This window comes from Vulpes vulpes, chromosome 15, assembly GCF_048418805.1.
Source record: "Vulpes vulpes isolate BD-2025 chromosome 15, VulVul3, whole genome shotgun sequence".
Classification (NCBI taxonomy): Eukaryota; Metazoa; Chordata; class Mammalia; order Carnivora; family Canidae; genus Vulpes; species Vulpes vulpes.
This window is the reverse complement of record NC_132794.1, coordinates 2434149-2447297: the sequence shown is the minus strand read 5'-3', so window position 1 is coordinate 2447297 and position 13149 is coordinate 2434149. Positions and strand designations below refer to the sequence as shown.

Genomic DNA, 13149 nt, shown 5'->3' with positions numbered 1-13149 from the left:
CGCTCGGGGCCACAGGCCGCGGACCCCCCACCCCCGCCCGGAGCGCAGCGCGGCCGCCGCGGCGCTCGGGCCTCCCCGTCCGGGGCGGGGCTCCGCGAGGCCCCGCCCACGCCCGGCTGACCACGCCCACACCAGCTGGCCACGCCCACACCGCCTGGCCCCGCCCAAGCCCCGCCCGGAGGGCAGCGCGGCCGCCTCGGGGTCACAGGCCGCGGACCCCCCACCCCCGCCCGGAGCGCAGCGCGGCCGCCGCGGCGCTCGGACCTCCCCGTCCGGGGCGGGGCTCCGCGAGGCCCCGCCCACGCCCGGCTGACCACGCCCACATCCGCCTGGCCCCGCCCACGCCCCGCCCCGCGGGCCCGGCCGCGCTGAGGTCACCGGGAGCCGAGCGCCTGCGCCGAGCGGGGCCGAGCGGAGCCGAGCGGAGCCCAGCGAGCGGCGCACGCGGACGCCCGGCCGGCCCGGCATGGAGGCGGAGTGCCGGGTGCTCTCCCTCCAGAGCCACGTCGTCCGCGGCTACGTGGGCAACCGGGCGGCCACGTTCCCGCTGCAGGTACGCGCCGCCCCGGCCCGGCTTACGTAACCGGCCGGGGGTCCCCGTGACCTTGGCGGGCCGCGGCGGGCGGGGGCGGGGGCGCGGGCGGCGGGGCCGGGGGTGCCCCCCCCAGCTGTGACGCACTCGCTGCCCGAGCGGGCCCGGGGCTCCCGGGGGCGGTGCCCTCCCCGACCCCGCCCCGGGCCTGCCCGGCCCTGCCCCGGGGGCGCCGGCGGAGGGCGGGGAGGCAGGTGTTTGCAGCGCGCACCTGCGGGGGGGGGGGGGCAGGTGCGCTCCGGCAGCCCGGGCGGGCCCCGCCTTGCCGGGGACTCTCCGGGGAGGTGGTCGCGGGCCCGCGGGGGGCGGACAAGGCCTCCCTGCAGGTGTCCAGTGGGGCCCGACCCTCCGGCTTTGGAAGCTGCTGGTCGCTCGCGTCGCAGCCTGTACTTGATGGCGGGCTTCCCCCCGCCTCTCCCGCCTGCCCTTGATGGGTCCCACGGGCCAGGCACCCAGGCTTCCTCTTGCAGCCCCAAGGTTGTGGCTGGGCGGCCCTTGGAGGGGCAGGAGGACGCCTGGATGCGGTGCGGTTTCGTGCCAGGCCAGAGGCAACACCAGGGTGATGGGCACCTCCTTGCCTTGTCCGCCGGCAGGGGTGCTGGGGCTGGGGACAAGGTCGTGGCTCCCCTGGACCGCCCACCGTGGCCTGTTGTCCCCCCTGCTCTCCCTGCTAGAAGCAGGTGATGCGCGCCCCTCGCTCCTTGGGGGTAGGGGGAGCTCTGCCGCCTGTAGGGATTGCGTGGGCAGGGTCACTGGGTGGTGCTGTGCTTGGGGAGAAGGGTGCAGGGTCTCTAAGGCGGGGGCCCTGGAGAACAGCCCCAGGAGGGTGGGGGCAGCCCTCGCCCCTCTTGGCCAGGGAACCTGGGGAGCTGCCCTTGGTAGAGGTATGCAGGGCACCTGCTGGCTTCCCTGCGTCTGGTGCCCAGTCCCTCCTCCCTGTCCTCTGCACACACTCCCTTCTCGCCCCCTGCACCGGGCAGATGTCCCCCTCCTCGGCTGGCCTGGGTCCTCCAGTGATGCCCCTCGTTCCTTCCGGGCACGTGCTCTCGGCTTCCACACCAGTTACCCTGGGGAGGGGCTCCTCCGGGCAGCCCACCTGGGGAAGAGCCCTGCTAAGGTCGGAGCTGCGGTTCTTACCTGTGCCCAGCATCCTCGCCCGCGTGCTGGGGCTGTGGGACCTAGGCTGGGGGGCGGGTGGTATATGGTCATGTCATCTGCCACCTGTCGTGGGGGGCGGACGGGCATCTCAGCACTTCCTCCCGGGGTTGTGGGGCCCAGGAGGAGCGTGGCAGGGTGTCTCTGAAAGCAGGGGCCATTTGTTCGCTTCGTGAACCTGAGGGGGCCACCTTCCACACGGAGCTCAGTTGCTTCACCTGTAGAATGGGCGCGATGGCTGCTCCCAGGGAGATGGGGTATGTGGACATCTCTTGGAGGTGCCAGCTGCTGAACGAGGTGTGCCAGCAGTGCCCAGGGTGCCGTGCTGGGAGGGCTGGGTGGCACATAGGTGTGTCTGGAGCATCTCCTCGCAGCTGGGATCCCTGCCCCGAGGGGATGTGGGTTGGGTCTTCAGTTGCTTCCCCGTGTGTGTGTTTTGCCCTCATTACCTCCCCTTCCTCCTAATTACCCAAACAGGATACAGTGTTTGGGGATGGAGCTGGCTGGCAAGGGGAGAAACCAGGGGTGCTGGTCCTCCAAACAAGCTGGACCCCAGACGCAGCAGTGTCGCGGTGTTGGGGCGGCTGTGACAAAGCACCGCAGACCGAGCGGCTCACACTTGCCGAGTTTATTCTCTCAGTTTTGGAGGCTGGAAGCCCAAGACAAAGGTGCCAGCACCGCTGCGTCCCCCCGAGACGGCTCCATGTGCCCTGGGGAGGTGTCTTCACCTGCTTCCTCTGTGCGTGTCTGTGTCCCCATCTGGGGGCCAGGGTCTCCACAAAGGAATTTGGGGAACACAGTTCAGCCCCTAATAGGAATCATTTCCAGAAATTTCTTCAGTTCACTGGACACAGTGCTTCCTTGAGCAGAGTCTAGATTTCTTATCAGTCCACAAACACTCGTTTTGGCCCCGGTTGCTTAGCTCTGGGAGGATCAAACAGCTCCGCAGGGTGCCCTGCAGGGTGCACCATAGTCCGGGCTGGCACTTTGCCCCCGGCCCCCACCACCTGCATACCACTGGAGCAGACTGGGAAAGGGTGGGGATGGCCCGCCCACTGGCTGTGGACCAGCCTGAGCACAGGCTGGGCTGGGCCGGAGCAGGCTGGGGCCTCACACTTGCAGATTCCAGCAGGGGCTCCGAGGGGAAGCGTCGTGTATCATGGGGGGGGGGGGGGGTCCTTCTCAAGTGGGCTGGCACCTACTGTACAGCTGGGCTAGGGCGCACTGGGGCACACAGCTGGGCACGTGAAGGGAACACAGGAGGGCAGCACGAGGGGGGACTGGCCCGCTGTCCCTTGTCTTGGGGTCTGGCTCTGGGACCGGCCGTGGCCTGCCAAGCCTTCCCAAGCCTCGCGTGCAAAGTGAGACGGGTCCTGGGGCAGTCGGGGCGTCAGCTCCCGCGGAGGGTGTGGCACACAGGCGGGAGACTGGCTGCGGGGCGGTGGCGGTGCCGGGTCCCCACTGTACACGCCTGCAGGCTCAGGCGGGCAGCCTGTGGACGGCGCCCTCCCCGCGCGAAGAAAAATGTGCAAAAGAGAAAGGACCAGAACCTTGGCCCTGCCTCTGGATTGGCTTCCAGGCCCGAGTCCAAAGTATATTTTCATGAGCAGAGACGGGAGGGAGAGCCCCCGGCGGGGTGATCCCACGTGCGTGGCCCCCGCGGTCCTGGGGGAACTGGCGGTGAATCTGGGGCGCCTCCCTGGACGGGACGGGCCTCCCCGCAGCTCTGGCCTCCCTTTCCGGGGGCAGGAAAGGGCAGGGAAGGACAAGGTGGGATGAGCTCAGGTGCAGCCGGCCGCCTGCTGCCTCCCGCCAGGCACTGGTGTTGGAAGTTGGAAACCTAGACTCCTCCGGGGCGGGGTACGGTCCCTGCGAGCCCCGCAGTGCACGTCTGCACGATGGCTCAGCGGCACCTCCTTGCGGGAGGGGGGGGGGAGATCCCAGGATCCCCCAGGCCCCCCCCACCTGCTTCTGTGCTGTTTCCGTGAAGGGGCAGCAGGCCCTGGAGGCCCCGGGTGGTGTGAGGCCCTGGGGCCGCCACGCTCCTACGTTGCAGATGGGACGCGGGGGTTAAAACCGCAGATTGTTGCGCTGCGCTGGGGCCTGGAAGTGAAGTTGGGGTGTTGGCGGGGCCGCTCGCCCTCTGAGGGCTCCAGGGGAGGAGGACAAGCGTGACCTCTGTGCTGGGGAGGGGACTCACTGGGGGGTCCCAGCGGAGGGGCGCAGCCTCGAAGGGTCGCCTCCAGGAGCCCCGAGGATCTGACTTGGGCCTTTGCTCAAAACTCATTGAAACCCCACGTCACCGCCAGGACGTGAGGCAAGACCCCGGGAGTCCTGGGAGCTCGTGTGGGGCCTGCCGCAGAAGCCAGCCGCGCCCTGACTGCGGCCCCAGGACGTCTCTGGTGGCTGGTGGACACCTGGCTTTTGGACGGGGGCCTGTTGCCCACGCTCCGCGGCCCAGGCCTCCCTCAGGACGGGCTGGTGGCAGCAGGCGGTGGGGAGAGGCCCCTACCTCGCCAGTGACATTGGCTCCATCAGCCAGGCAGAGGGATGGCAGGGCCACCGCCGCTGTGGACCCGCGCCAGGCCGCACAGCTGCAGGGACCTGGGCACAGCAGGGTCTCCCAGAGACGCAGGACGATGTGGGGATGGGGGGGACATCCTCTATTTCCAGCCTTTCACCGTCCAGAGCCCCCAGAGCCTCAGGCAGCCTTCCTCAGCGGAAGATCTTTACATCTTTCCCTGAGCCCCCCGGGGTAGACAAGGCCTTCTGCAGCAGAAGTGCGTTTGGAAAATACCAGAAGCACATCACCCGGCCCTTTAAAAGGCACGTTTTTTGCCTTAACGGTTTTCCTGGTGATGCGTGTTGGCAAGCAGCACGAGGGCCGCGTCCAAAAGTGCACATTCCTCCTGCCCCATGTGGTCATTCACATCCTTGGGGGTGGCGTGTTGGGTTTGGAACGCATCTTCTGGAACGTTCCCTCGTGCTCCGGGCCATGTAGCTCTCTGCTTGCTTCATTCCCTGCCCCTTGTGACGATTCCCGTTTCCCTGGCCTCTGGAAGTCCCCGGTCGGATCCGGAACGTTCCAGTCCTGCGACGTTGGTGTTACTTTTGCTGTGTCTCCGAGAAGGTCCAGAGTTGCTCAGTCTCTTCATTTCCTCTTTCTTGGATCGGGACGGAGGTTTCTGTTGTTCTCCTTGCTCGTCGTGGGGAAAGCAGGAGCTCAGCTGGCCCCCTTTTCTGATCTTTTCTCAGTGTGTCCGTGCACGAGTGTGTGAGGAGCACGTGGGCGTGTGTGTTGTGTGTGTCGCCCTGCTCCCGGTGGCGCCGACTCCTCGGTGAGCGCTCCTCTCTGGGGCCCGGGGTGGCACCCTGGCTCGTGGCCTTGGTCATCCCCAGTGCGCGCCTGCCTCCATGGGCCCCGTTCTGCTCCCAGGGTGCCCTGGAAGCGTGACACCAAGGAACGGAACAAATGACGGAGTTTCTGGAGGAGAAGGGAAGCCGGCGGGGGGCCCCGGGACATGTGACAGCATCCTGCCCTTGGCCGAGGGGGCGGCGCCTCTTCTCCCTGCCACCCAGAGCGGCCGCCCTGCTCTCTGTCCATACCCGGGTGCCCTGAGTGGGGTGGGGGGCCGCGGTCCTGGCATTGAGCACTCTGTGAGCCCGGAGGTCAGGGCGCGGGACCACGGGGAGCACACACGGGGCACACACGGGGCACACAGGGCCGTGGGCCTGAAGGCGAGCCGCAGGCTGCCGCGGGATGCGGGGCTGTTTGCAGTACAGGTTCCCATTGGGGGTCTGAGGACAGCAGACGTGGGTAGCGTGGAGTAGTCACGGGGGCGGGCAGGACACCGGGCACTCAGTCCCGAGGCTGGTCAGGATCCCAGCAGTCATGTGACACCCTGGTGGCCCCTCTTTCTTAATTCTGATTTCCTGTGGGAGCAGCTAAAGGTCTTGCAAAACAAGCCGTGGTGAGGATTTTTGAGGACCCTGGCCCCTCTCCCCCAGAGGAACCAGGGTGGTCAGGGCAGGAGGTGGGAGCTATGCTGGAATATTCTAGAGCTTCCTCTTTCCTGCTGTTCTGAGTGCTCTGCGTCCCCGCGAGGGCGGATCGCCCGCCGAGCTGCTGAGTTAATGACCCTGTCGTGCGAGGCTGTCAGCAGAGTGGGCTGATGATGCGGCAGGAGGGGATCGGGCCGCGGAGAACATGCGTCAGCCGCCCAGGGCCCCCCCACACGTAGCCGCCCTCGGGAAGGGCCTCGGGTCTGCCTGGGGCAGAAACGGCAGCCGCGGGGGGCAGGCCCCTGAGCTGGTTTGGTCCCGGCTGGTGGCTGGACAGAGTGTTTGCGAGGCCCCTCCCCCGATGAGTCGCTGCAGGTGTCACCTGCCCCCACCGCCCTGCGCCCCGAGAGCGTGCCGAGAGGCATGGGAAGCAGGAGCGATTTCCAAGCTGCCCGTCCAGCCTTGCCTTGGCAGGACACGGAGTGCTTCCCATGCCCCGCGCGCACGTCTGCACCCCATCCTCTAGCAGGTGGAGGGGCCGCTTCCGCGGGCAGGGTGCCCACCACGGGACCGTGCCAGAAATGCCTCTGGTTTGGGCCGCCGTGAACCTCAGTGGTTCTCTGGAGCCCGAGACCCTCACGTCCTCAGTGTGGCTGTGCTTCGTGGTCACGGGGCTGCCAGGTCTTCCTGGCAGCTGCGCGGAGGGGCAGGGGCTGGTGGGGGACGGGGGGCGGGAAACGGGCTGGTGGGGCACGGGGGCTGGGCTGGTGGGGGACGGGGTGCAAGGGTGGGGGGATGGGAGCAGGGGCTGGCGGGGGACGGGGTGGGGCAGGGGCTGGTGGGGGACAAGGGGCCTGCTTTGCTGTGGGGCTTCCTGGCCAAGGCTGCAGGTCTTTTCTGAAATGGGAGTGGGTTTGCTCGTGGAGCCCGGGCTGGGGCCTTGGCCACGCCAGCCTTCGTCCAGAGGCGCAGAAGACAGTGGACGCACCCTAGGGTCTCAGGTTGGCAGGAGGGGAGCCCCAGAACCCTAAAACACCCCCAAAGGCAATCTGGGTGGCTCAGCAGTTTAGTGCCGCCTTCAGCCCAGGGAGTGATCCTGGAGACCCGGGATCGAGTCTCACGTCGAGCTCCCTGCATGGGGCCTGCTTCTCCCTCTGCCTGTGTCTCTGACTCTGTCCCTCCCTCTGTGTCTATCATGAATAAATAAATAAAATCTTTAAAAAAATAATAAATAAAACACCCCAAATCCAGGGGCCGCGGCAGAGGCTGAGAAGGAAGGCGAGGATTGAACGAGGTCGTGGGGGCTGAGAGGAAGGTTGTCTACATTCAGATTCGCTCGCAGAGGCGCGAGGTTTCAGAGCTCTTGGGGGGCAGAAGGTGGGCAGCAGCTCTGCGGCCACCGTGTGGAGTTCGTGGAGCCCTGGGGCACGCAGCCCGGGGGGTCCGGGCCTCCTCCTGGGGGCAGGGCAGGCCCCTGTAGGTTGGGGGGGTGAAGAGAAGAGGGCCCAGGGTGGAGTGAGGACCGACCTGCTGGGCTGCAGAGGAGCCCGGGCACTGCTGGCCCCAGACTGGGGCCCTGTGGGGTGGGGGGCAGTGCTGGGAGCGGGGGCTGGGCTCGTGGGGGGGGTGGGCAGCCAGCGTGGGCGGAGGTGGTGCTCCCTCTCCTGCCACAAGGCTCTTCCTCTCGCCTCCCTCGGCCCAGCAGCATTTCTTCCTCTTTTTTTTTCTTTTTTTTTGTTTTTTTTGTTTTTTTTTTTCCTCTTTTTTTTTCTTAAACTATCTGGTGACGGACCAGCGATGTGACCAAGGGGTGGGGGTGGGGGAGGCCGAGTCCTGTGCCCGTTTCCGTGGTGACCACACTGCGCGTGGGTGGAAGAGGTGGGCGCGGTGGCCTCTGGTGTGGGATTCGGCTGTAGGCCCCTCGCTCGGAGCCGGCTCGTGGTGAAATGCAGGGAAATGTGGGGGCGGGAGGCTAGGGGAGTCGTTCTGTGTTGTTCTGTGTTTTCATCTTACTTCGCTAAGTTTCTAGTAGCAGCTCTCCGCCGGCGGGGCAGGTGCCCCGGGCCGCACACCTGCCTCTGCAGCCCCTGAACTGAGGGTGGACCCCCCTCCGGGCAGTGTTCCTGGTGCCCAGACCGTGGTCGGGGAAGGTGACCCCTCCGCGGTGGTGCCCACGCTCACGGGGGGTGCACGGGGTGAGCAGGCCCCTCGGGTGAGCGCTCCAAGGCTCCCTGCAGGCCCCGGGGACTCCCACCCCCCAGGGCGCATGACCCGGGACTGTCCCCCACTCCATGCAGGGCAGCTTGTTCATCCGTGGGGTCCAGAGTGCTCAGGGCCCTGTGCCCAAGGACGAGACTCCTGAGGCCTCTGCAGGGACGGGAACTGGGGTGTGTGTGCTTGGGGAGAACCCAGGTGCCTGCGGGGTGCGTGCAGGACACCACACCAGCCACCGGACACACACACCCTGTCGCTGGTCCCCCGGGGGACAGGAGGATGAGGGGCGGGCAGCAGGGTCCACTCCCCCGAGGGTTTGCTGGGCGCTAACCAGGTGCCGGGGTCCCCGTTCCTTGGAAACTCTGGGTCACCCCTCGCTTTTATGGCCGGCCTAGGTCGGTACCCGTGTGTGCCAGCTGCGGGACCCCGGAGCCAGTCCTTGCTCTGGAGGAAATCCCGTTCCTGGAAAAGCCAAGTGAGCCGCGAGGGCTTCAGGAAGGCTCAGAGGTCGGTGCAGCCCACTGGACAGGGCAGGACCGAGCCCCTGGTGCCTGCGCAGTGGGGCGCCCGCGGTGGTGCATGCCCTGCACGCGGCCCGTGCACTGAGTAATTAGCCCGGGGGTGGCCTCCACTGCTGTCGTTCAGAAGCGAGAAATGGGGACTTCGTTCCTGGATCAGCTGCCAGCTTCAAAGGATTAGTTATCTACACACCCAGGGGCGGCGGGGCCGGCTGTGTGGGCCGGGTTTTCGGGATTCGTGTCGTGGTTTCTTCGGACTTGACTAGGATCCCAGGGGACTTGAAGCAGCGCAGGCCGAGTCTGGGGACGCGGGCGGATTTGCGGAGGGCCACTTCCAGCCGTTGAGTTTAGTAAGACGGGCGATTTTTGTTTTATTTCTCCAAGTGCTGATAATCCCCGCTTAAATATTTTGGAGAGGGTTGTTAGGTAGGATCGCAAGTGTGTAGCTCAGGGAACCTCACAGAGGGCGAGCTCGCCTGTGGGAGCCCCCACCCCGGCCCCGCACCCCCGGGGCAGCCCAGTGTGAGCAGCACCCAATGCCCGGGCAGCCCCTCCTGACTGCCGGGGTCGTGCTGCATGTGTCTGAGCGTTGGGGAGCCCTGGGGGTGGTGGGTGGTGTGGGGGTGAGTCGGGGAAGAGGCCAGGCAGTCCCTGGTGTGCAGGCGCGTGAGGACAAGGACGCCCGGGCCGGGCCACCCGCTCTCCCCGCGTCTCCCACACGCCCACCAGTCCTTGTCCTTCCGTCTGTCCCCCCTCCCACTCCCTCCCTCCCCAGCACATTCCTCAGATCCCCGCCCACCCCCTCTTGGGACCTGAGGATTTAACGTCCCTGTGCCTGGGTATCTGTGCGTCCCCCCTAAAGTTTGTCGCAGTCTCCCCGCCGCTGGGTCCCCTGTCCTGTCCGCAGCCATAAAAGGCTCCTTCTTCCTTCCCGTTTTCCTGAGGTTGGGGAGGGAGAGAGTCCGAAGGTCAGTGGGCCACGTGGAGCCCGACGGCGCTCGGTTTATGGGGTGGAGGCGCTGAGGCCCTGGTTGCCCTTGTCCCACTGGGGTCGCGTCCGCTCCTCCATCAGCAGCGGGGCTCATGGGGCTCCGGCTTCCCACCCCCTGCGGGGCCGCAGTCCTGGCGCTGGTGTGGGTGCCTCCTGGGGGCCCACCGTGTGCGTGTGGCCTGTGTGGTTGGGGTCTCCCCGCAGCCTGTGGGCGGCCTCAGCCGTCGCCGAGGACAGAGCCCCGGCAGGAAGAGGAGAGACACCGCACCCGCTGGGGTGGGCTGGGGGCCAGGGCTGGGGCGGGGCGCCAGTGGGACGCACACAGGACAGGCATGGGGGGTCATGAGCATGGGCTCTGTGCCTGTGTGTCCTAAAGAACAGGCTCGTATCCTCCTGGAGCCCCAGTCGTCACGGAGCGCAGCGGTGGCCCACCTGCCACCCACTGCAGTTGTCACCCGCCAGGCTGACGCCAGGGGAGATGGGGGTGACATAGCCGGGAGCGCCGAGGACAGGGGACAAGGGGCCCCTTCCAGGCTGACAGGCGGCCCCTCTGAGGTCTCACGCAGGCGGTGCTGGCAGGTGGTGTGGGCCCAGCGCCAACCCCAGAGGGAGCCGTGTGCGGGGACGGAGGGGTCAAGGGGGGCTGTGCTCTAGGGAAGGGGGACACGAGGGTCTGAGAGGCCATGTGTGTGGCCTGAAGCAGACTGATGGGGAGGGACGCAGCGGGTGCCCCAAGAGCTCTCAAGGGGACCGTGTAGCAGGGCCAGGGTCCTGGGTCGGCCTGCAGTGATGCCAACCGGGGCCAGCCTGGAAGGTCGGGGGACGAGGCCAGTGGGTCTGGCAGGGTCCCAGGGTCAGCGTGGGACACAAGGGCTGAGGGCCGGGCCGGGAGGGTCCTGATGTCCACCGAGACCTCTGACGGCCCAGGGTCGTGGGGAGGGCCCCACGGAGAATGGGGCTCGTCCCCCGGAGGGCTCTGCAGCGTCCCGTACGTCACATTGCCTGAGTGACTCTGTACCTACCTGTGAAACGTGGAGCAACAGGAAAGATGAGCTAAAGGAAAGACTGGCCTGGGATTTGCCATTCTGCGGGCACGCCGCTGTCCACGTGGGCTTGTGGGGACGTCTGGCCATCGTGGACGCGGCCTTTCTTCCCCTTCACTGAAAAAGGAGCTCTTAAATTTTTTTTTCTCTCCGTCCCCGCCAAAGAGTTCCTACTTCTTATAACTTCATTTCTAACCCCACGGCCCTGGCTCCTGTGCGCAGGCACCTGTCCCTGTGCTGTGAGCAGCAGGCCCAGCTGGCCACACGACCCCAGGCTGGCCGGGGCTGACGCCGCAGCGGGGGCGCGAGAGCCAGGTTCCCGGGGACGGGGCGGCCGGCTGTGCCACCGGCGGGGAGCCCTGGGCCCTGCCCCCCAGAAGGGCGGTGGCCTCGCACCCACACTCCCGGAACAAAGACGGCCTCAGTCCTCTCGCCGCGTCTGAACAGATGGGCGCCTCGCTGTCTTGCACTTACAAATATTTTCACTTGGCAGGACTTGCAGCGTGAAATCGGGGCGTTGCCGCGGGTGGGGCCGTGGCTCCGAGGCTCGGCCCTGCAGGCTGGCTGCTCCCCGACGGACCTTGCGAGCGCAGCCCCTCAGAGGCCACACGCGGCACCGATGCACAGACATGACCCCGAGTCGGGGAGGGAGAGCCGCCCGCCCGCCCCCGGGTCCTGGCTCTCTTTCACCTGCTCCTTCTCTGTCTTGCAGGTTTTGGGATTTGAGATCGACGCGCTGAACTCCGTCCAGTTTTCCAACCACACAGGTAAGGCCTCGGCGGGGAGCTGGGCGTGGGCCCGAGGAGCGGCCTTGGGCCATCTGGGGGCCCTGCAGAGGCCGCCCAGCATGTGAGGGGCGGCCTGACCTCGGGTGTGGACGGCGCATCTGGATCTCGGCCCGGCTGCTTGGCCGAGTGACCCCGGGGCAGGCTGGCGAGCGTCCCGGCTCCGCAGTCTCCTCTGCCGCGGGGACGGGCTCTGGCCCCTGCGGCGGGGCCGTGCCCTCTTCCGAGGGAGCCCTGATCCCGCAGGATCCTGATTCCCTGTGTCAAAACCCAGCGCCTCGGGAACTCACACGGTGCCTCTGTCTCCATGCAGGGGACCCAGGGACTTCTGTGCCCACAAGCTTTGAAACAGAATTGCTAAGTCAAGGGCACGTGAGGGACACTGCCCTGGAAGGGCCTCGGGGTGTCCAGACACGCTTCCCGAGCTCGCTGCCCTCGCCACCCGACCCCGGGCCTCGGGAGGCGCCCTGCCCTGGGACCCCACGCTGCCGTAGAGCCTGGGGAGCGAGGCCCCTCCCTTCCTGGAAACGTCCCCACATCACCTCTTCTGAGGTGACTGCACGCAGACGGAACCCAGGAGCACAGAGCGTCCCGGAGCCGGCCTGGCAGGGTGCCCCAGGGGTGCGGTGGGTGCTGGGCTCAGCCCGCGCGCTTGGGAGAGGTAGCCCGCAATCCTCTTGGTGCGGCTTTTCTTGGAAGGGCCGGGGTGTCGTGAGTCATGGATGGAGGGGAAGAGTGACACTTGGGGTTCAGAAGAAAAGCCTCCAGTTCTCAGCGAAAGCTTGTCCCCGCCGTGGCTGTGACATTTGGAGAAGCCCCAAGAAGCTTAAATGGATTCAGTGAACTCAACTGATTCATCCCGCGTGTTCTGTTACGTGTCTTAACCACCTTCCTGTTTGTTTAAATGAGCCCGACTGGCTCGGCCACTGAGCGTTGGAACCGTGTTGGCTGCTGAGTGTCCCGTTGTGTCGTAACCAGCGTGAGGCCAGCGGAGCAGCGACCCGGCTCAGCAGCTCCTGCTGCCCAGGGCGCGGGTTCCGGGATGAGGGGAGGGGGCTTCTGGGGGCTTCAGTGGCGGCTGGCTGCCTCCTGGGCTCCCACAGAACTTCCGCAGGTGCTGGCCTGGCCGTCCCGAGGGGTCCAAGCCCCAAGGGCGCCTCTGGCCTGCCTGGGAGGGGTGGGTGGAGGCCAGGTCCCCGAGGCCTTCCTGGGGGGGGGGGGTGTCATTAGGGCCAGAACGCGGCGGTGAGGCCGGGGGCTGACTTCCAGGGTGGCCAGCTCGAGTGGTTCCTGGCGGTGCCCCCACCCAGCCTCCAGATGCCGCGGGTGCCTGCCTGGTGAGGGGAGCACCCCACCCGTGGGCTCGGCGGGGCTGTCTGTGCAGCCTGACCACGAGTCTGGGCTCAGTCCTGGGCTTTGGGCTCAGAAGAGCTTAGGGCGTTTTTGTTTTTGTTTTTGTTTTTTTAAAAGAGAAAGAGACAAAAAGTATGTGTAGAGTTGGGGGGGCAGACGGAGAAGACAGAGAATCCTTTTTTTTTTTTAAGATTTTATTTATTTATTTGAGAGAGAGCATGAGTAGGGGGAGGGGCAGAGGGAGAAGCAGACGCCTCGCTGAGCGGGGATCCCAGTGCAGGACTCCATCCCACGACCTGAGCCAAAGGCGGATGCTTCACTGACTGACCCTCCCCAGGTGCCCCCATTCTTACCCTTTTATTCTATTCATATTTTTAAAGGTATTTTATTTCTGTATTTGAGAGTGAGTGGGAGGGAGAGAGAGTCCTCAAGCAGACCCCCTGCTGAGCACAGAACCCGACGTGGGGCTCGATCCCATGACCCCGAGATTATGACC

The 13149-nt window shown here is 66.3% G+C and overlaps 1 protein-coding gene across 1 annotated transcript in view; it reads left to right on the top strand.

The window, feature by feature from the left end:
• Positions 1–356: 356 nt before the first annotated feature.
• Positions 357–13149, top strand: part of PDXK (pyridoxal kinase) — a 28574-nt gene continuing 15781 nt past the window's right edge. The window contains exons 1-2 of the mRNA XM_072739386.1: positions 357–553; positions 11228–11282. Of these exons, the coding sequence (XP_072595487.1) occupies positions 467–553; positions 11228–11282 (142 nt within the window). The 5' untranslated portion in view covers positions 357–466. The remainder of the gene's footprint in view (positions 554–11227; positions 11283–13149) is intronic.